This window comes from Argiope bruennichi, chromosome 8 (genome assembly GCF_947563725.1).
Source record: "Argiope bruennichi chromosome 8, qqArgBrue1.1, whole genome shotgun sequence".
Taxonomy (NCBI): Eukaryota; Metazoa; Arthropoda; class Arachnida; order Araneae; family Araneidae; genus Argiope; species Argiope bruennichi.
Genome location: NC_079158.1, coordinates 37208640 through 37233147, shown reverse-complemented (window position 1 = coordinate 37233147; position 24508 = coordinate 37208640). Strand labels below are relative to the sequence as shown.

The 24508-nt window shown below is 27.0% G+C and overlaps 1 protein-coding gene across 1 annotated transcript; it reads left to right on the top strand.

Annotated features, from left to right (window-relative positions):
* The first annotated feature begins 15424 nt into the window (after positions 1-15424).
* On the top strand, positions 15425-22972 carry LOC129981180 (sphingosine-1-phosphate phosphatase 1-like). Its single transcript, XM_056091905.1, has 3 exons — positions 15425-16215; positions 20059-20148; positions 21534-22972. Exons 1-3 carry the CDS (start codon positions 15538-15540, stop codon positions 22101-22103), a joined length of 1338 nt encoding a protein of 445 aa, XP_055947880.1. The 5' UTR covers positions 15425-15537; the 3' UTR covers positions 22104-22972.
* Positions 22973-24508: the final 1536 nt, after the last annotated feature.

Sequence of the window (24508 nt, the reverse complement as noted above, 5' to 3'; positions counted from 1 at the left end):
ATTTAAGGGAACGAAGAGTATGGAGGATCATCCACGAAGTGGCAGACCTCCTTGAATGCTGACCGCATCCACATTGTAAAAGGCGTGCATATGGAAGAACAGACGGTCAATTCTTTTATAGATTTGGTTTGAAATCTTGCAAAAATATGCAGTTTAGATTTAAAAAAATATAAAAAATCACTGTGCACCAAATTTTGTGATTCAAGTCGTTACTGATTTAAATTATCATTCTTATATACCTCAAAAGTAAGAGACTGACAGACGGTCAATTTCTCAAAAATTTTGTTCCAAATTTGATACAAAATATACGGTTTAAATGATAAATATGTGTTTCAAGTTTTATTCATTTAGATCTTTTAGTATTGTAGTTATTGTTTGTATTCAGACAGCCGGACACACAGACTTCCCTTCAATGGATTTTGTTCAATCTAAAAGTCTAGTGTTAAATTCATATATCAAATTTTATCCATCTGGCTCAAAGTATTTTTGAGTTATCGTGCTCACGGACAGACAAATATAAATTTCAAAATATGGCTTTTGTACTCAAGAAAGTATGAAATGTGGAAATTTGTCACATCCCTGAATTTTTTGACAATTATGATACTTTCTCTTTTTAAAAAAATGCCAATGATCATGCTTTTATTCTTCAGAATATATATGTACCCCAGAAAACTCTTTATTCGGTTCAAAGCATTTCAGCAAACAAATTTTGCAAATGGTTTGATCCTGTAAAGGGTCAATACACACACACACACACACACACACACACACACACACACACACACACACACACACACACACACACACACACACACACACACACACACACACACACACACACACACACACACACACACACACACATATATATATATATATATACATACACATATATACGAATATAACATTATCCTCTATTATTAGTAGAGACAGAAGTATTTTAACAAAATTTTGATTCAGTAAAACTGTGGATTGTCGAGATTAACGTTAAAACTGGAAATATTTCGCTACCTAAATTTTATCTCCAGTTTTTTATTACTTAAAAGGCAGTCAAAGAAAATGTACTACGTAACAATAAATGATAAAATAACCATTTTCCCTGATATCAGATGAATAAATAAATATTCATTAGATTTATATGTTACAATGTAACAATTTAAAAAAACTTCATTATTAGTAATTAGTGATGGATAATTAATAATCCATTTAAATAACAATAACTAGTGAACTCCTTTTCTTATGCTGGCGGATATTAGACTGATAAAAATACTTTTATTATGATGGTAAATATTCATGTTTGCCAAGATTATTTTTTTTTCGTCCATGAATGCTTATTGAAACGCAAAAATCGTTTGTTATTTTTTGGGGTCTGATGATAAATATGCATGATTGCCAAATACTTTTATTCCCCCCCCCCCTGTAAAAACGTATTTAAATTTCGAAATCATTGATTTTTCTTCTTTTTTTTATTGACCTTAAAACCTTGACATCTCCACTTTTTACCTGACATATTTCCTTCAATACTGTTTCTGTTTATGTCGAATTGAATTGTAATTACGTCACTCATATCAAAAGAAACCAGCTCTACATATTAAGTATATATACCAGGAAATAAACAATTTGCGTGTGACCTACATATTTCATGTCTGCATATACATGGACTATTTTTCTTTAATTCAGATTTGTGCTACAATCTTTCTTTAATCCAGCATTTGTTTTTATGAACTTTTGGAAAGCGAGAATGAAAGCAGAAACTACATACTGCATCAAATTTTGTTGCTTTTCTAATAAAAATTACAAGCATGTAGAGAAAAACGAATAGAAATCGAAAAAAAAATATTTCTGTAAAATTTCTTAAATAAAATGATTTATTATTCCATAATTTTCTACTTGTTTGTAGTATTTTAAATGATTTATAGTACAAATCTCATTGAAAAATAAAGTTCAAATCTTTTTTTTTTTTATTGTTTAAAAGCATTTACTATTTTTAAAAATCAAGTCTTATCTCGTTAAAAACAAATTTGTCGTCTGACGAAAAGATGAAATAAATTCTTCGCTATTGCCAGATATTTATAAGTCATTAATTAGTCCTAAAAGTATTTGATAACAGTTTGCAAAAGATATCTACTGTAGAACTATATGTATAATATATTCTATATCTTATTTATATTCATATTCTATATTTCATGCATATATATGAAATATAGAATATATTATACATATAGTTCTACAGTAGATATCTTTTGCAAACTGTTATCAAATACTTTTAGGACTAATTAATGACTTATAAATATCTGGCAATAGCGAAGAATTTATTTCATCTTTTCGTCAGACGACAAATTTGTTTTTAACGAGATAAGACTTGATTTTTGAAAATACTAAATGCTATTAAACAATAATAATAAAAAAAAAGATTTGAACTTTATTTTTCAATGAGATTTGTGCTATAAAGCATTTAAAATACTACAAAAAGATTTTAAGACGACCGTTTTTCAAAAACAACAATATTTGATTAGTAAATAAAGTTTAAATAGTAGAGAATCCGTTGTAGAGGATCCACACTAATGCTATTGTTATGGTAAACCATCCACTTCGATTAATGATGAAGATATCGATAAATTCAGAAAATTGATGCTTTATGATCGCTGTTTGACATTAAGAAACATTGTTAAGTAAGTTCGTATATCATTTGGTTCTTGCCAAGCCATTTCAAAAGATCATTTAGGATTGTGGCGTGTCGCTTTTCGAGTCATTCCAAGAGCTTTGAATTTGTTTTAAAATTGTTACTCAAATGACCTGAGATATGCTTTCTCATGGCGATTGCTTTCTAAAATACATTATTTACGATTATGAAACTGGATACTTGGATTGCTGAGCTATTTGATATACAAACAGTTAAACAATCAAATAAATGGCGTTTGAAAGGTGAATCAAGACAGAAATGACCACATCCAAGTTGCTCAAAAATCAACATAATGTTGATTGTTTTCTTTGATTGCCATGGATAAAAAAATATTATTCGTGTTTGACGTTTGCGTGAAGCAATTCATCGAAAACGACCCTGAAATGTGGCGAGAAATGTCATGTATTTTGCACACGATAATAAGCATTCTCACAATGCAGTTATTATTCGTGAGTTTTTGAGTCCATTAATTTAATAAAAGAAAGAATTCTGAAGCGGTTTCACAAAAGACATGTTTTGATCAATGGGAAAAATATCGACTCAAAAATTCTTTTCAATCGGAGATTGTTTTGAAGGCATTCAATAAATTTTAATCAATTAAATCATATTTTTTGTTTTATGCCATTTCGAGTACGTTGCTTTTGTATTGAGTACTTTTTGTTTTATGCCATTTCGAGTACTTTTTTTTATGCTCTTTCCGAGTACTTTTTTTTATGTCATTCTGAGTACTTTTTTCTTTTATGCCATTTCGAGTACTTTTTTTTGTTTTATATCATTATAGGTATAAAACAAAATATACTTTTTGTTTATAGTACATGAATTCTTTTTTGAAATAAAACTTTGTGAAGAATATTTATAGAATAATATTTTACAAAATTCCTTTACTGAATGAATATTCCTTTATTCCATGAGTATTCTTCTGTGTGTTTTTATATAGGAACAACAATGCTGCATCAAATTTCGTCGGATCAAAATAAACATCTGAATTGTTTAGCCATAAAACGGATACAATTTTTTAAAAGTTATTTTTTGCATTTACATTTTTTTGAAACACATCTTTATATTTAATTCTTTCTTCATTTAAATTTGTTCACAGAAAATTTGTTTATATATGTTTCTAAATTGCGAAGTGAAATCAAGCATACGCTATTGCTATTACAGTTACTGAACGGTTCATTGAGTATGAAAGCATCACCTTTTTCTTGTTATATTTTTTTTTAAAGTTGGGGAGGGATGGACTTTGACATATTTTTTTCCCTTGTAACAGTGCCTAAGAAATATGGAAGAATATAAAGCATTCGTTAAGCTTATGTTAATACCAATGGCTGAGAAAGGCAAAGAAAAATTATAATGTAAATATCTTAAAGAATTTCAGAATATGAAATTCTTTACAAATCTACAATGAAAGCAAACGATAATTAAAAAAATAAAATAAAGTGATTTTTTTAAGATAAAAATTAAAAGCAAAAGAATCAGATTAAAAATACATCATCATTAAAATAAGATGTTTAAGAAATTAGAAAAATACAGTGAACAAATTAAATATTGTTTTTATTTATACACATAAAATCAAAATGTATCTTAAAAAGTATAATTCTTCAACGCATTTCAAAATCCATATTTCAAATATTTAAAAGAAAATAAATAAAGAAGATCGTAAAATGATAATATTTCAGACTTGATTCCTCTACCTGTATTTTATTTTTAAAATTTGCTATAATTATTTTGAATTTTACTATAATTATAATGAAATTTTACCATAATTAATATACGAACATTTATATGCACGCACACAGACACCACAAATGTATTTAATATCAACACAACGCACACATGAATATAAAACCGGTTACTTGAACATTGAAAAGTATTATTGCAAAATATAATTAGAAACATCGGAAGAAAATAAAATTCATATTATTGAAAGGCTTATTTTTGGATTTTGAAATGCGGTCAAAATGTTTTTGTGCAATTATGATCTCTGATGTTAATGACAAAAACTATAATATTTTGATAAGTTTTAAATTACAAATCCCATTTCAAATTTGTCATAAAGGGTTTTGAATGTTTTTGATACATACATTTCATCATTTTAATATTACTAAGTTCGGAAAAATATTTTTGAAATATATCAATTTTAAAACTCTCTTCCTAAGTCCGAGTGAATAAGAAAATAGTGTTAAGGCGTTAGGAAAGGTTTTAAGCTCTGAGTAGAGTGCACAGTAAGTACACTGAGTGCACTGAGCAGACAGCACAAAAATGCTGAGGCTGCCAATTTCTATCACGTAATTTTTCTTAAATTGCGAAAGAAGGATTAGATTTGTTGGAACAGTGTCGATTTGAGCGATATGTCACGGAGTATGTGAACACGAAGTTCTTAATCTCCGAACACAGCAAATGTTTAAAATTATGAAATACTTAACAAGTGTTGGAAAGGTGATAATGCTTTGTAGAATATAATTTTATAAATTTTTTTGCCCGAAGAGGTTGTTAAATATGATTCTGTTACGTCATCTATGAGTGATATTCAGTGTAGGCTTCCTTGCATGTCGTGATATTGGGATAGAGCCGTAACTAGAAACTTGGAGCTCCGGAGACACAAATGATAATGATACCGCCCCCCACCTCCCCTTTATTGTTTCTCCCACTTTAAAGACATTTTTTTCTATTTCTGCTTTATCTTTATTTCAATAATTAAAGTAGTTTCGATTGATATTTCGTAGATATGTGTTTTTTTTATATTATTTTTATTCTTGTTTAATCCTGCTCGATTAAAACGAATATGATATCCAAAGCTATTTGATGTAATATGTAGCACAAGAAGAAAATTAAAATAACATTTTTACTATTAAATTATTTAATACACAATTATCAAATTATTAATACACAAATTTATTATTTTTATACAAATTATCAAATTATTAACAAGTAAATTATTTAATACACAATTATCAAATTATTAATACACAAATTTATTATTTTTATATAAATTATCAAATTATTAATATGTAAATTATTTAATACAATATTTCACTTTTTTTCTTACATTTGGATTACAAAAATCTGTTTCCTAATTATGAAGGACGCAAACTCAGTAATTACTTTATCAAGGTAAATTTTGGGGCTCTTTGATACCAAGGCTAAATTAGTGAACATTTTCTGTCCCAGATCGTTCAGTAAACAGTTTTTATTAATTTGTGTTGAAAATTATTGTTCAATCATAGCTACAGTTACAAGAACCATAAACACGATACACGATATATTCTATGAACCATACACGATGTATTCTGTGAATTCGTATGAAAAACTTGTCGAAAGTGAACTTTTATTTATTGTCAATAGTACCTACTATTGTCATAAATAAATTATCAATATTTCCTAACTATTAACTATTAAATTTCAAAATCTTCATTAAATGTCATTTTAAGTGAAGATAATTCAATTTAAAACAATATTCTCAAATTTAACTGCTTTATCGGGTGGATTTTTTTTTTTTGAAGTTCGTTTTGAAAAGAAATTTTAGTTAAATTAGTTGTAAGTACCAACATCCAACATGGCGATGAAATTGAACTCATTATTATTTGGCAAGGCAAATTTTATCAAAATATTATTCAGGTTCTTGAAATTTCCATTTTTGCATAAATCTTCATAAGCTTCTTTCACTTCCCTAATCCTGCTCCCGCAAAATTCTTAATATTCCCCAAGGCTAAAAGATCTGTGAAGCGATAAACATAGATTTCTTTACATTTCGGTAATTTTATGAAAAGTATTCTCCAGTAATTCGAATACTAATATCAGATCAATGGTTTCAGATAACAAATAGTTTGAAATATTAGTTAGGAATCCGAAAATGTCACATTGTTTAAATAAAAGTAGGATTAAGTCCAATACTTTCCGTTTTATTTTTAGTTGTATCACTTCATTCCTTTCCTTTCTTTTTCTTTTTTTTTTTTTTTTTTTTTTTTTGAAAGCATTCGTTAAATTCACATTACGACTGAAGCATTTTATCACATCACCGAACCTATTGTTTTAAGGCATATATTGTATCATTCAATCTGCTAATACAAGGAGTTAGGCTTAGAATTTTTTGTGTCATTTACTTGTTATATGATCCATGCAGATATATTATCTACATTTTTTTCTAAACGTACATTAATATGATCAAAATAACGAAATGCATTTTATATTATATTGAGAAACTACTAGACTTCTGAGCTTTCTTTAATAACATCTTTTAAAATTAAATTTAGACCATTGGGCGGCACAATATTCAAAGCAATCATGCGAAATCTCAATTATACCATTCAACGCTTACATGTCCTTGACATTTTACTAGAATCTAAACCTTTCTCGTGAAACAATTTCATTATTTCTTCTTCAAGGCCCTTTAATGTTCGATTTTGTATTTCTCTAAGTCGCAAAAATTTTCCTTCCAAACCGTCATTTACTATTTTCACATGTCTAAAAAATTTATTCATTTCACCAACTTTAGAGACATAAGAAATTTTACCCAATATTGTTTTAAAAAAAATGGGGAGGGAGAATTGAAGTTACCGTGTAATATTATCTTTAGTTTCAAAAACTGAGCTTATATTTGAAACATAAGGATTTTGCCAGAATATGCAAATGTTGAAGCAATTTTTAAACTTTGGACCATACTTTGACAAAAGAAGATTTGAAAAAACCTGAAGGATTTATAGGAAATCCTTCATATTTCTAAGTCCAAATCTCTCATTAGTCCTAAGAAAGGCGAGATTACGCATTGCAGGAATCAGGGTTTTATTAAATATTCTCTCAATAACCTTAGGCCAGGAGTTCCTCCCCCCCCCTCCACTTCAAATCCTGAACCACCCGGAAACACCATTTACAAAGAATATAAGCAGGAGCGTGAATAATGGATCCATAACATCTTATATCACATGCTGAGATATGCTTCCAGTCCTTAACTCCAATTATCAAAAACTCTGGTGTTCCTTGGCCATGGATTTCTTGTTCTTCGAGGGTAAAATATAATATTTAGACCGTAAATACAATAAAGGATCTTTGAGTAATCTAACCATTACCACCTAGATTTAATATAGCCTAAACTATAAAATTGAAATAGAAATTGAGAAAAAGTTGTCATTTTTGCTGATCATCTCAGAAAAAGAGCCATTAGGTTGGTTTGAGTTACTTGCTCTAATCACGTTGATTTGGATCGTTGGAACAAATACCATTTTCCCATCTTTCTCCTTTTTTTTTTTATTTCCCTTCTCAAAAAGCGTACTGTTATTTTTTACCTTACTTTTACTTCATGCAGTTCGATGACAAGGTGATCAAAAACTAGTCAATAAATGTTAATATTGTTTCTGTATTCCGTTTGGGTCGTTTATTTTGTTAAAATTAATGTTTTACCGGAAAAAGCGCCCTCTGGTGGACATTTGGGAACTTTTTTTTTTTTTTTTTGAAAATCCGTGAGAACATTTCGTGTATAGTCTACACACTAAATTTCGTTGCAATCCGTTCACTTCCCCTGTTTATAGGGGAAGTTTAATTATAACCACCCTATATATATATATATATATATGTAATGATATTTTAAACTCTTAATTTGAATATAATTAATTTTCCTAGATTTTATCTTATTTTAGCCCATAGTAACTTCATTCAAAAAATATTCTCTTATTTCGTGATCCAATTCCACTTTCTCCACTTAATTAATTCAAGAGAAGCTTTATAAAATTGCTTAGTCAGCTAAACGCCGATATTTTCACACGCTAGGCATGAAGGGATAAAAATGTCCAGTAAGCACAATTTTTCTTAAAAGATCCCTGTGTTTCCCTTACATGTGATTAACATGCGTCAGAAATCCCTATCAGAATCTTATTAATATATTGGTAATGTGAAGAAATATTTTCCCTATCAAAATCTAAGGTTATATAAGGCGAGGGATAATTTATTTCAGCCCTTCTTCCCCACTTCCGCTTTTGGCCGCGCTGTGGCGGACACGAAATGTCCGCGTCTTTGCTTGTAAATAATTATGCTTTCCCGATGGATTAAAAAGAATTTAAAAATGTAAAATGTTTCATCTATGTCTTCAAACTGCATCATGCTTCACAACAATATATATATATATATATATATATATATATATATATACAGTAGACGCCCGATTATCCGCGGACGGGTTATCCGCGCCTGCCGTACTAAGTTTTTTTTGCTTCCAAGCAAAGAGAAAATGCTTCCAAAGCAAGAATCAAACACAAATGACTGATTTTTTCAAAAAGGTGCAGTTTTACAGTTATGCTTTTGTAATTACATAATACATTACAGTATTAAAACAGTACATATGTATTAATTTTTCGGTGCATCCTTGACGCCTCTCGTAAGAACAAAGCACTTTTCTGTTTTCATTAACAAAATGCATTTTAGGTTAGTTTTGAGTGATATACTAAAATATTAAGCTTTAGTTAAACATTTCGTGCTGTTTATTTTACGTTTTATTGTACATAAAACGATTTTTCAAAGTTGGAATGACTGTTTTCTCTTTTGCTATACCCATTTTTAACTTTTTTCGGATTATCCGCGATTTTTGTTATCCGCGGCGGCCGCGCCACCCAATTCCGCGGATAATCGGGAGTGTACTGTATATATAAATACAGTTTTGGACATCATTTTATCTTTATATAAATAAAATAACGTCATATAAACATTAAAATGTTTGCGTTTTTTTAAACCCCCTGCGATCCTAGTCAGATACAGATTAAGAAGTAAAATATGTTGCTTCTCATGCTTTATCATTTCATAAAATTTTCTAATTGAATCCCTAGAATAGAAAAAAAAATTTTTTACTTACATATTATTGTTGGAAAATAATGAATATGCTATTTACAACAATATTGCTAGATTTATTTACTAGATTTACATGAAATTTTTAGTGTGAAAGTCAGTTATCTTTAATGCAAACATTTGAAATAGAACTCTTTTTAGAACTTGTCTTCTTGCATACAATTTTGCACAAAATTTTAGCTTTCGCTGCTTATTCTTTACCATTGTATAATAGGACAAATACAACATTTATTGGCGGTTAGAATCTCATGCTTCTTCAGTTTCTAACTAAAGCAACAATTCTGTTTTTGATCTTTTACGCATCTGCCTTCACCTTTACTTTTTAAACACAACAAGATGATAATACTTATAAATGAGAGCAATAAAATTAAGTCAGCTGCGGAATGTAAATTATATATGAAACGCAAGACAATGATTATAAAGGATCGTTGTGTTAATTAATCACTTGCTGTCGGTGGAAAAACAAGTGAATCATTTCTGCTAAATAATAAAAGAAAACGATAATGCATTCTGGAAAATGGCGGTGGAAAGCATTGTGGAATACTTCCGCGTTTAAAATTAACCTCAAAGTTTCAGAAAGAATATTACCTTTTAGTTACTTCCTCGATCCGAGATCAATGTATGATTCACTCAATTATTACCATTATTTGGTTTAATTAAAAGAGAAGTTTTAAAACTTCAAGAATTATGTTCCAAGAAATAATTCTAATATGCATGTTTTGTTTGAATATATTGATATGGAAATATTATTATAGGTGAAATATTTTTGAATGGTTCATACAAAACTGAAATAAATCTTTAAATTATTTTTGCAAAATGATTTTTTACATTTGTTGCTAAGTTGAGACAAATCCTCATGTTATCTGTGGTTAATCCTCTTCATGTTACCCAACCATCGAAAACGAAATAAAACTAGAACAAACTAGAAATTTCGTTTCAGTTCTTTTAAAAGATTTATTTAACCGTTTCTACGGCCATGGAAAGTGTGCTCCCCACAACAGTTTTTGACAATTTTTTCAATCCAACAGAAACTTAGATGTTTTAGTTCCTTATCTCATGCAAAGTGGCGTGTCTTGATTCGTTATTTAATTATTAATGAATCAAATTAAATTTATCTAATAGGCTAAACGAATAAACTGACTTAAATAAATCTCAATCCTAAAAATATTTTAATATACCATGGCTAGAAAAAAAATGATCATTTAAACGGTTAAAACAAGAGCTGAGAGAGGACATTCTTTTTTTTATGTAAAACAACAGAGCGTATTAAAACTAGGCCCTTGATCATTATAAATATCGTGATCCCCCCCCCCCCTCTTTCTTGCTCCAACTCCTAAAACTATTTATGGATTTTTATCAATTCTCTTTATAAGACATTTTAAATGACAATTTTTGACAAACTGAATCCCCAAATTAACTGTTAGAAAATTGCCTATCGCTTTCAAGAGAACTTTTTACATTATCTTCCATATAAAAAAAATAAATTTAAAAGAATTTTAAATATAATTATATAAAAACACGCACAAATTATTAAAAAAATCTACTTACAATTTATTATAGAAATTATAAATACGATTTACTTATAGAAATATGATACTTCTTAACTATTTTAAATAAAAATCAGACATTTTTTAGAATCGTAAAATAAGAAAACAAAAATTTGCAAAAGTAATTATTTATAAATGCTGCAAGAATAATGTCTTAAAATTTAAGCGATATTTGATTTTAATTTGTATTAGTTCAAGTGAAAGGCGCTACTAAAATACATGAAAGTATAAAAAACAAATTATCCTGAAAAATAAATCTCAAGATTTCAGGACTTTTAGAAATTAGAAAATTAGAAACTGAGATTACCCTCCCCCTTGTCGATAAATCTCTACTGCCGCCTCTATTCTGCATATTTTATTTTGCAGCTTAATAACTTTAACCAAATCTAGAATGATATGTTCAAGATAGTTTAAAATCTGTAATTAGACTAAAATATTTTATTTCTGAAATATATTTTATGTTCTTGTCTCGCAACAGAATGGTAATTTTCAAGAAACTTTTTTTCAGAAAGATAGTATATACCAATTTAGTCACATTTGAAGGCCATATCTAATTTCGCAGCCATTTACTTAACGAAGAACATTTTTAGTGGTTTCAGTAAATATATAAGCCCCTGATTCAACCCTAAATATGGCAGTGTCACTCGCAAATCTTGTGTTCTGAATCCATGTTGATTTCTCTTAGAAGCCTGTCCCGGACTAGTAACCAAAGTACTAGTTCCAAATGCGATCTCTGAGGAACTTAATATTGCACTTGAATTCAATATCGTTTTCTTCATGGATTATATTTCTGAAGATAAAAAAAAAAATACGAATAACATTTACTAAATATGTGGGTGTATTTTCTTCTATAAGGATTGGTATGATATCCCTCCAACTTATCGTGTTATACTCATGTGGCGTTTCTACAAAGGTAAAATGAGTGAAAAGCTTATTTCTAGAATGTTCTAGAAATAAGTTAATTCTAGAAATGAGTTAAAGCTTATTTCTAGAATGTTCATTTATTGTGCAAATAACTTTCTAAAGAGCCATCGAATACTACTCTGTTTTTTAAAACCATATTGTTTCTATGAAGTCTCAATGTACTCTCTAGATAAAAAATTTAGTTTTAAGCTAAAATTTTATCAAGATGTTTACATCAAATCGCTTGCAAGCAAACTGGTCTAACTGTTTATAAGCTTAAGGCTAATCTATTCTACTCTTGTTCTTCGTACGTATTAGAATTACATTAGCTCATCCCAAATCGCAGGGAAATTCATTCAAAAATTTTTAAAATAATTTTAATGCACATTAAGTTTTTCATTTGCCTTATCCAAGGCAAGACCATACGGTGTGAGTGCTTAATCTTTCTTTCCTTGCATAAAAATCGATCTGACGTCTTCCTCTACAGTAGGTTGAAATATACGATCTATTTGATTTAATTCTGATAAACTCATTAGAATCTGCTGCCAAAGATGGGAAGTGGTATTTCAAAATATATCACCTTGATACCCACAGATTTTCTATTTCTGTATCATTATCATTGATAATCTTGCTGTTAATCCCTTATTGACCCAAAATATTAATTTTTGTGATTTTATTATGGAAATACTTAAACGAAGTTATCTTAAGTCAATTTGCTTCTGCGCAATGAAATCTGAATTTTGCGATTTCTTTTTATTTGATTCATTTTATGCGCCACTCCTCTGCTTTATTTATTTTCTGAAACTTTCATCATAACTTTCTAATTCTGCTGAGCTCTATTTCCAAAATGGTACTCTCCTTGATTTGTTAATTTTTTTAATGCGTTTTCACTAATCAGGACAATTTTCTTCTGAATCTTTTTCTTCTGAATTTTCTAAAATCAAGATTTCAAGACTATCAAACTGCTCGCAAAGAGAAGTCAAAAGAACCTGTAATCTAGCCAATTAATGGCTTCCAATTTTCACTTTTATTCCTAGCAGAACGATTCTTTATATTTTCAAATATTATCTCAAAAATCATATTATTCAAAGAAATTCTCCTTATCGTCAATTTGCCAAAAAATGACGTCCTCCAATGGTATATTCTTATAATCCTCTGGTAAATTTTTGTCTTCTATATGGGCATTCAAAAATTGGTCTAGAATCAGCAAAGTTAGCAAGTAGTATTACCAGAATCAAACAATATATCACAACTACAACAGAGCTATCATAGATTCCAGATTTGTGATATAGCATTAAAGTTGCCTTAGACGATATTATTTTTATCTAGTATCTCATTAAATCAACTTGTAAATAAATTTATTGTTCATTCATAATTCCAGTGATTCCATAAAACTTGATTGATAAACAGCAAATCGAAAAAAAAAAAAAAATGTTAATAACACTACCAACATCCTGAAACACTATACACCTTTTCAATTCTGGAACTTCATTCCTTTACATTTCTGAAGAGGAATCCAACTAATGGTTTATATTCAAGGAAATATTTCCTGAAAACCTGCAGAAAGCCAACAACTTTGGATCTTATGTGATACAGATCATTCATTGAAGCCAAGTCAAAAATCTTCTGTGTTCATTTTATGAGCCAATAATTCATTTGCCCGTTTTGTGTGATTAAGGTTTATATGTATACTTTTAACATGGTTGGAATTCACAGAACTGTCAACATAAGAGCTACTGAAAGAGAGCTATTAAAACATCTCCTTTACATTTTTGACATTTTTTATCTCTACTTTTAGTTTAGAAGGATTGACCATTTCTTGAAGCTTATTTCTGATGTTTCATTTGATGTCTGCCTCTTTTGGATAAACAATCACATTTGGCTCCACGAAATGATTTTATAAATGGATTGGTGACTATCATTAACTATTTGGCACATGTTAAGTTCAATTCTTTCTCCAAAAATAGTTTTTAATATGTTCTTCCTTTATATTATTACACCATTTGCCTTTTTTTAGCATGTCTGAAATTTTATTATTACGTTATTTGCATTGTATTAATACATTTGTGCAAAATTAAATAATTTCCTAATTTAGGAAGTAAACAAAAACTGCAAGAATTTGTAGACAAAACACTGAATCAAAATTAATATGCAGAACACTCTTGGAGGCTGACAGTTAATCGTTGACCATAAATTGTCTTTTAACTAATGAACAGATCAAGTAGAAAGATTTTTTTAAAAATGTGGAAAAAGAAAGTACTAACGAACTGTACTACGTTAATTTTTGCTTAGATATTGAAGAATTCCATAGAAAAAAGTTTAGGATTATCAAGGAAGATGCTTACTAAATTATTTGAGAACGTTTGAAAAACAAATATAGACTAAAACTGTAAATATGTTTATTACAACTTACCAAGACCAACGAAAAACGAAGAAAATTCAAGCACTTTATTTCGTAGTAAACGCCGAAATATTATCAGAATTTTAAAATATTTTCTACATTCTTCTAATATAATTTAGAAAACTTATGAGAAGAAAACTTATTAATTTTATTCTCTTCTGAACTATTTTGCTTAATTTTTTAATGCATCTTAAGCTTAAAATACTCGCCTTTCGCCGAATATCTAAGAAGAATTAGCCGTAATGGAACATTAATAACATAATGTTCCAGTTTATTATCTTTCGAGTCGAAAATAGTTTTATCAAAAATAGTAAATCGCATTAATTAATTTAATAATGTCAAAATGTTCTCAAAACATAAATCATTTCATTATTCTGATTATTCTTGAATGATATTATTCTAAAACATACAAAATTTTATTATTATTGGGGAAATTTTTTCATATTGTAAATATACATGCAGGATTAATTCTTAAATAAAAAAAAAGAAAAGAATATGCACCGTTCGGAACTGTATAACATCTCAACCTATGTAATTAATTATGCATTAGTTAAACTTTTTTTTCCCTTATAGAAAAGGAAACAAGGAGAGGTGAGGGGTAGCACAGAAAAACTTCTGCAGTTCAAATGAATATTCAGAGGCATAAAACTTTATTTCAATAGAAGGGAAAAAAAAAAAAAAAAAAAAAAAAACATGCCGTTTCAAAACATTAGAATTTTCAAATTTTTTTATTATTAATGATATTTCTCATTCAGAATTTTTTCTATCTTATTCATAATAAAATTCTTGTTTCACCATCTTAGACATTTCGCAGCTGAAAAAAAAAAAAGTAAGACGAAAAATAACAGCTTTCAAAGAAAGTATTCCACCTGGCAGTCGCCCTAAATCGGCTGAATCAGTGTCTTTAAAAAAACGATAAACGGAAGATGAGAAATCAATACTATAAGCGAAGTGGGGCTATTTTTAAATTTAATACTAGTTTTTATTTCCCGGCAATTTTTTCAGATGGCGCTGGCTTAGGCGAAGCATCTTTTTACTTTTTTCGTCTGAGCCTTTGATCAAAGTTTCATATTCACTTAAGGAATAGGACAGATGAAAAGGCAGCAGCTCCGTTAGCGCTCAACTCAAACCATGGAATTTTAATTAAATATGTTTTCAGTTTCACCCGAGAGCTCATGATGAGCGAATCGCTCACGCTCTTTTCCCGTGTATGTAATTTTTTTAATTACTTCCAAGATCCTTACCTAGTTTCTAGATTTCAAAATTACTTCGGCGTTTATCGAATTGATGTGATCAAAAATGGTAACTTGAATGGGAGTGTCGTGAAGAGTGAGAAGGAAGCTCATGAAAAATTCAAAAATGATTGCAACAATGTGATCACGATCAAATACAAGAAACAAGACGATGACATCGTTTTACGGCATCGAAAAACTTTATCTAGTGGTTCAGAGAATAGCAAAAGTAGTCCCCTCACCTCTGATGGAGAGGAAATTTCGGACGTTGACTCCGATTCCGAAAATGCGATTAAATGTAAAATTAAAAGTAAATTTTGGTACTATTTTTTCAGTTTTGGAGCTGGTCTAGGATATGAAATGTTCTATGCAAGTTTTTTTCCGTTTTGGATTTGGAACATTGACGGTGCAGTATGTAGGCGAGTTATTAATGTATGGGTTTTAATTATGTATGTTGGACAAGCAATGAAAGATATCATTTGTTGGCCCAGACCTGCTGCACCTCCAGTGATACATCTAGAACCACATTATGTTGTTGAATATGGTATGCCATCAACACATGCTATGGTTGGAGCTGCTGTGCCTTTTTCATTTTTATATTTCACTCTCTACAGATATGAGGTAAGAAAACATGACAGGTATATTCATTAATATAGCTGATTTAGTTTCTGATGTGTTTAATTATTAACTATTTAAATATTCCAAAAAATTTGAAATTTTATTAAAAATAGCTATTATAAATAGACATCAACTCTTACCTCAGATTGTGCCAGTTCCTTTACTGCAATATTCCCATATGTTTTGTATAGAAATTTATACTAGATTTTATACCAGATATTCAAATGTGATGATGGTGTATTAGTATTTTTTTTATCGGTAACTTACATATAAATTTATTTTTGAAAATGTGTGCATTTACTATTATAAAGTTTTTGCATTCTGAATAAAGATCTTGTGACTGAGTATTTAATATTTTAATGAGTTATCCAAACCTTTCAAAAAAATTTGTTTATCAGTATTAGTGAGTATTAATGAATCAGTATTAATGAATTTATAAAGCATATCTGTATTTTTAAAAAAATTACCCAACTGTTTTAGAAATTTTTTTTATGTGAACTGAACAATGGAAACGTAAAAAAAACATCTTTAAAATTTATCAGTATGTGTTCATATTTATTTCTGATTGTTATTATTAAAGATTTGATTTAAAAGAAACTGAAAATTATGCTACCTGAGCCTGTTTAAAGTTGATATAAATAACTTACAAAAAATCCTTCTTATCAGGTCTTTATATTTTGATAAAATTTCACCTACTTCCTCAATTACTATTATTGTTATTTTTTCAAACAATATTGTAGTGAGAATATGTAATAGAATATTTAAATATTTTATATTGAAGGATCTAATATATCAAAGATATCTGGTATTGTCTTTCGCATGACATTGAAGATACCCAAAAAAAAGTTAAAATTATGTACATCATTATTTTGTTTTATGCTATTATGAAATGTTTTTGTTACTTAAGCTTTGAATAAATATTGCATTATGAGCTTGCAATACAATGTTAAAATTAAATATTTAATATTTGAGGCTCTTACTTTATATATTTTTTTTATTATTGTAGATATAAAAGAATGTTTGGATTAATTTTTATTTTAAATACTAACCTTGATATTATATTGCAAATAATTTTTTATTCATAAATAATTTATTTTTTTTACAAAGAATTTTTATTATAATGTATGTAATATAATTCTTTAATCTTATCATTACTGGATATATAATCATTAATTGGTTTCTGCGTATGTATATTATTACTTAGTAAGCAAGATTTTTGAATAATTTATTTTAAAATAACATTTGAGGATAAATGTTGTTGAAAGCTAAATATTGAATTCTAATAAAATCTCCATACGCAAGATGATTTGCAATCACCAACAGTTAACTTAATACTCTAAGGACCACAAGGTTAAAGAAAATCCTTAATTTCTGTATTCTCACTTTCACTTAGATTAAATGTTCATCTAATTGAACTTGTACTTTTATACTATCACTACACTTTAATAAATGAATGAATGCAAGATACAATCTTTTTTCTAAAGCCATTTATCAGTTTAATCACATACGTAATCTCACTAGTAAATTCAAATAAAGTTAATAACTCAAATATAGGAGCTACAAATTTGATACATAACCTTCTACAGTGAGATCTTGGAGTTGAGGATTGTAAAGTCCAAGGACTATAATTGAACACTCTACTGGGATTCTATAACCTTTTACTTTAGGCCTTTTAAGACTATTTAGTGCTTTGCAGTTAGACAAATTTTATTAGTTTTAAAAATTATTATGATTTAAATATTTATTTAATGAATGACTTTACTAAATGGGCTTTAAAATTATAATATAAATGTATGAATTTTAAAAATTACATATGCGTTTGTCAAGGCACCAGAAGTAAAAAAAAAAAAAAAAAAAAAAGAAGAATTTATCAAAAACCTGGTCATTAAAATAAGAATTGTAAAAATGTGAGTGTAAACAGAATTGCTCTAAGCAAATTAAAATGCAATCACATTAAAAAAGTATTTAAAAATTTTTTATATGTAATAAATGTTTAGAGGGTTTTTTTTTATGATTTTTATTTCTGCTTTAAATCATTTTTCCACATCGCACACATTTATTTCACCACCAAATTTTGATTTTTTTTAAAAATGCTATTTTTTTTTCACAGATAAATATGCTTTTTAAAAAGATTTTTTGAGTTCATTATTCAAAAGTATTTCATCTTTATTTCTTTTTTATGATATTCAGTCTAGTTTAAGAGAACTTAATGTACTCCAAGTCTCACTAATGCACTTGGAATTCAACACAGTCTCATTGGTGTTACAGTGCAATTCATAAACTGCTGAACCAAATTAACAAAGTTTTCTTTAAATTTACATCTGTATTTTAAACAGACCTAATTTTTTTTTTACAATAGAGTATTATCTTTTAAAATTTCAATTTCTAAAAATAAATATTCAAATTTGTTCATAAACTATGCAATTGACACCCATTGATAAAGCATCCATTTTATAGTTATTTAAATTTAATAACCTATTAGAATTCTAATTTACATTAGTAATATATATACTTAGAATAAAAGTTTTAATTCACCTTTTTAAAATATTTTTTATTATTTATCTTAATTAATTTTTTTTATCAAAAATATGGATTTGAAAGCAAAACATTAAAAGCGTGAGATTTTGATTGAAATACTTTTGATAAAATGGAATTTTAATAACAGAATTTATTTTAATGTTCTATGAGATTAAAGAAATTATTTCTTATGTTTACCTTTATCTTAATTTCTTTATAATATTGCTTGATTTTTCAATAAAATGAAATATTATGCCCTAATTGTTTTTACTCGTTAACAAAATGGGTGTTTAAAATTCCTTTACTGTTTTATTATCTACTTCTTAATCTTTAATATATTTAACAATCTATAGACTATAAATGTTATGAAATCTGAAAATCAATATTTCTAAAATTAATTTATAGATGGTACTACTTCTGTGAAATTAATTTTTATTTAAGTTTGTATATTAACAGATCATTTAAAATTCCTGATAACAATAGAATATTGTTATTAGGAACCAATTATTACATAAAATTTTGGAGCTATAGTTATATATCAGTGATAAACTGAGTACAAAATTACATCATTACAAAATGTGTAATTAAGTAAAAGTATTTTAAAACTGTCACATTTCACTTTTTATATTTAAGTATTTTCAATAGTTATAAGTTTGGGATAAGGGATTTTTTCCCCCTCCATCTGCTTAATTAGGTCTCAAAGTAAATTTCTGTTTTCACAGAAACAACTAAAAATGTTTCTTAATTGCTTCTTATGATTAAAGCATTATTTGCCAATTGCCATTAAGATATACTTGTTGTTAATAATTATATTTGGTTTTTTTAATAAATATTTGATGTAATTAATTTGATTTAGATTCAATTTGATTAATTTTTAGTAAATAGTGTTTGATATATTGTTATCTGTTGAATATATATATATATATATATATATATATATATATATATATATATATTGTAAACCACTGTTAACTAAAATTTTAGAATATTTTTAAATGAATGGGTGTCCTAAAAAGTACATATACTAAATTAATGCACATGCAAGTGTGATTTGAAATCACCTGCCTAATTATATATATGATTATGTATCTCTAGCTAAAAATAATATTAATGCTGTATCTTCAAATAATAATATTATCTATAATTAAATATTAATAATAATATTATGCTGTATCTAAAAATAATAATATTAATGCTGCATCTATTGCATTATTCTCTCCACACTTAATTCTAGTTTGAACGTTAGTTATAACCAGAATAATTTTTTTAGAAACAATTTAACTTAAACATTCTGGTTTGAAATTTATGTTTTTATTCTCTTATTTGCAGTACAATGTCATCTACGGAATTTTAATTGCAAGTGCATGGTGTATTCTAGTGTGTTGCAGTCGATTATACATGGGAATGCATACTGTTCTCGTAAGAATTTTTTTAATTAACATTTTTTTAAAAATGTATGTACTCTATGAATGTCTTTTTTCACCAAGTTATCATAATTATTGCATTTAGTAATAAAATAACAGTGTAGATAATAGTAAAATACTAACATCTTTTACTATATATATATATATATATATTTATATATATATATATAGCAGTTGCTTAATAATGAAGTAATTTAAAAAATAAATAAATTATTAAAAACATATTTCTGTTAAATTGATCGATAAAAGGAAATAAAGAATGACATTTACTATTGTAAATTTAAAATGAAATCCATTCATATACTACATGCAGTAGCTCATGTTAATCTAGATTTCTGTTACGTACAGATTATTTTTCAATAAAATTATAGATTGATATTGTACTATAAGGCACTATTAGTTATAGTAATATATTAATTATTACATTTGTTGCTCAATTTTTTTAGAAAATGAAATGTGTTAAAGAGAATGCATAACTATTATAAATTATAAACTTCATGTATAAAATCCTTTTCTTGTGGGAAGGAATAATTCTTTCCTATAATGGACTTACATGAATACCATGTTTGGTATAAACTGATATTGTATAAATAGATGTTACATGTGACAAATTTAATTATTTTGTTTTTTGAAATTTTATATTCTTGTGAATATAATAATTAATGTATTTTTATATAATCATTTCTTTTTAAATTCAGAATCCTATTCTGAAAAGAACATTGACTTTTTGTATTTTAAAAAAGCACAAAATAAGTATAGTCTATTACTGATTCAATTCATTTCATATTATTTTTTGATAAAATAGTCGTGTTGTTTGATTCCTTAATATGTTTTAACATTCTTAGTCCTTTGTACCTTTTTAAAATAATTTATTTATTTAACTTGTTCTTTTTTTTATTAATAGAAAAATAAAACAAAAAATATGTTCTTATAAAATTACTTTTCTTCTTGTAATCCAAAAATGTTGTCAATAAAACTTATTAGAAAAATAAAAATGATTATATAAGAAAATTCTTTATATTGTAAAAGCTGTAATTTTAATTTGCTGATAATTAATGGAAAAAACCTGAAATTCCTTTTAAGCATATTTTTTGTTAATTTTTAACAGTAATTTTTCACAGTTTATTTTTGGTATTCATTTTACTTTTATACCAAATTCTATAAATCCTCAGCTTTAGCACCAAACATCTTTTGTTTACAAATTCTTAAAAATTGTTTCATGTTCTTTAAATGATAAAAATATTCAAATATTTTTAAATTCAATATTTTGAATTCAAATTATATGATTAAAATTTTATTAAAAGATATTACTTTGTTCATATTTTTTCATATCTTACTATATATAATAATTCCCTTTTTTTCTTTCTTCTTTTCTTTTAGGATATAATTGGTGGTTTGAGTTTAGTAGCTGTATTAATGGCTGCAATATTGCCTTTTTCTGATTTCATTGACCATTTTCAGTTGACAAATCCTTATTCTCCTCTTTTCACTATAGCATTTATGCTACTGTTGCAAATTATTTATCCAAAAACTGAACGTTGGACACCAGCAAGAGGCGACACTGCTGTTATCATGGGTACAGGAACTGGTTTTGCACTGGGATCCTGGTTAAATTATCGCTTAGGAGTTATTCGTGGCCCGCCTATACCTCCACCTTACATGATAATGTGGCCTGGTTACAAAGTGTTTGGTTTAGCTCTCTTGCGAGCTATAATTGGCATATCCTGCATTGTTGCTACAAGAGCGTTTTTCAAAAGTGTTACCTATGGTTTGCTGTGTTTTGTTATGCGAGTGGACTCCAAAGATCTGAAATCAAAGCAAAAAATTCTGGTCGAAATACCTGCAAAATTTATAACTTATACTGCAATTGGTTTTGTTATCACTTATGTTGCACCTTTTGTATTTAGACTGCTGTGCATAGAAAGAGCTACAGCATTTACAGAAGTTTAAGAAATATTGCTGTGAAAAAAATTATAGCTTTAAAAATTTTCATTTGTACTGCATTGGAAATATTCATTTCAGCATAAAATACTGCATTTAAAAGGCCTAACAAGAACTGCATTAAACTGTTTTCCTCTGTAAACTTTAAAAAGCTTATCACTGCTTATTTCACTGCCCATGAGATATTCATGATAAATATTTTTAGTCAATAAAATATATATTTTATACATATATATTTCAGTGTAGATTAATTTCTTAACTGACATTTGTTTGTTTTGAAAGTTGATATTTGAGGATCGTTGAATTTTAGATCCTGAAGTAAATAATTTTTTTGAAGGTGTCATCTTTGATATAAGAAGCAATATCTATTGTTTTAGTGATTTTGTTGTTGAAGCTTTTTTTGTTGACAGTTAATGAATTATTACTCTTGGTTGATGATATATTTAAGAATGTGCTATTTATTGTTGATATAGATTTTATTTATTTATTGCAGTTGTTTACTTTTTTAATTTCATTTAAAACTCTTTCTGAATAAAATACTGCAAGTATTTGTAAATTATCAGATGGTTTTTTTTTTTTAATTTTTATTTCTTAAGAATCATACTTGGCTTAGTTATTTATAAAAACATTAGTAGCACAGGAAAATCCTAGCACTTCTAAATCTTCTTTTTTATATTTTAATATAATAGATAAATATACTCAAATATTTTTAGAGTTGTGTGAAAAGTTTATCTTTTTTACTATTTTGACTTTCATTTTCAATTTTTTGCATATGAACTGGTTATTGCTCATTTTTATTGGGAAGAAATTGACTTAATTGTTTAAGGATGTTTATTTTTTTCTTTTTTCAATTTTTTCTAAACTGTATATTTTTTTGTTTTTGTTTGCATAGATATTTACTTTAATACCCTTCCTTTCCTTGAAATTTATATTAAAAGTTTAAGATTTGAGTAAATTGAAAAGATTTCTCTAAAACATTTTTTTTTTTTTTTTTTTTTTTTTTTTTTACTTAAATTAATATAAAATTACTTGCCTGGATCATGAAATGAATTTACAATTCTTTATTGTAATATCATTTCTATATATTATATGATGTTATTTACAAACATATTTAAACATTCCATTTCAAAATTTATATTTTGTAATGTTTTAAATGTTTGTTTTTGCTTCATAACATAATTTAGAGACTTTAGTCTGTAGTTTTTATATATTATAGAACAATATTATAATGAAATTCCATATATACATATTCCAGTATTATTCCTACTTAAATAATGTAAACATGAAGGCTAACATTTTTTGTTTGTTTATTTAATGATTTATTTCATTACAGACTGAATATACTCATTATATATACATATAATTTTTGAGATCTGTTTTTCTCACTAAATCAGTTCTTGATTTTTTTTTTTTTTTAATAAAAGACAAAAGTTATTTTAAAGTTTTAATCACAAATAAGTTATTTTCAATATTTTTTTTTAGTTGAAATGTAGGTATTAATATTTTTTTTAATAATTTTACCCTATATTTGTCTGTTTGATAAGTCTGATATTAAATTATATGTTATTATTTAACTTGTTAAAAAATCCTTTTTTCAATTATGAGATTATATTCCCATTTACAATGCTTTTGAACCTTTTATAATTTGGATTTGCCTTGATTAGAAACTTATTTAGTACATTTCCTGTATGAAAATTGTATAAAGGAGTATAGCCATCCTGTAATAATTAAAAGAATGAGAATAAAATAATCTTATCTTTATATATTTGTTAAATTACTTAGATAATTACATAGTTATTAATATTTTTCAACTCACAAAATGTATTGTAACAAACAATTTTAGATAATTCAGAATATGTTAACAATGCAAATTACTACTGATGCAATTTCCACATTTTCTGCTACTTCATGCTACCAAGAAGATGCCTTAAATTTTTTACTACTTATGTTTTCAAAAATTAAAAGCCTGTGTGATGGAAAGTTTTCTTGCAGAACACAATCTATCTGTAACTATCTCAGTTATAACTTTAAACACATCTTAATAAGAAAAGAAATCTCCGTCCCTTCCAAGAAGATGAAGTTATGCAAAACTAGCTTCAAATACTTGCTCTTTCACTCAGTTCGAGAGATTTTGTTAATATATTTCTTATTTTCAAATGCTATATCAATTTTATTTTATGAACCTATTGCTTTACATTTGATATTTATTAATATATTCTTATATTCAATATCCAGCAGGTTCTGGAACTGTGAATTTTAAGAATTATATATATAAAAAGTTTATATCTGTCAGTTTCAAAATATAATTTATGAGAGATATTCTTATTTGCTCATATCTGTTGTAGTTGTTTCATTACTATGTATTTCATTCTTAGTTGAGAGCATATTTGGTAAAATATATTCATGACATTTAC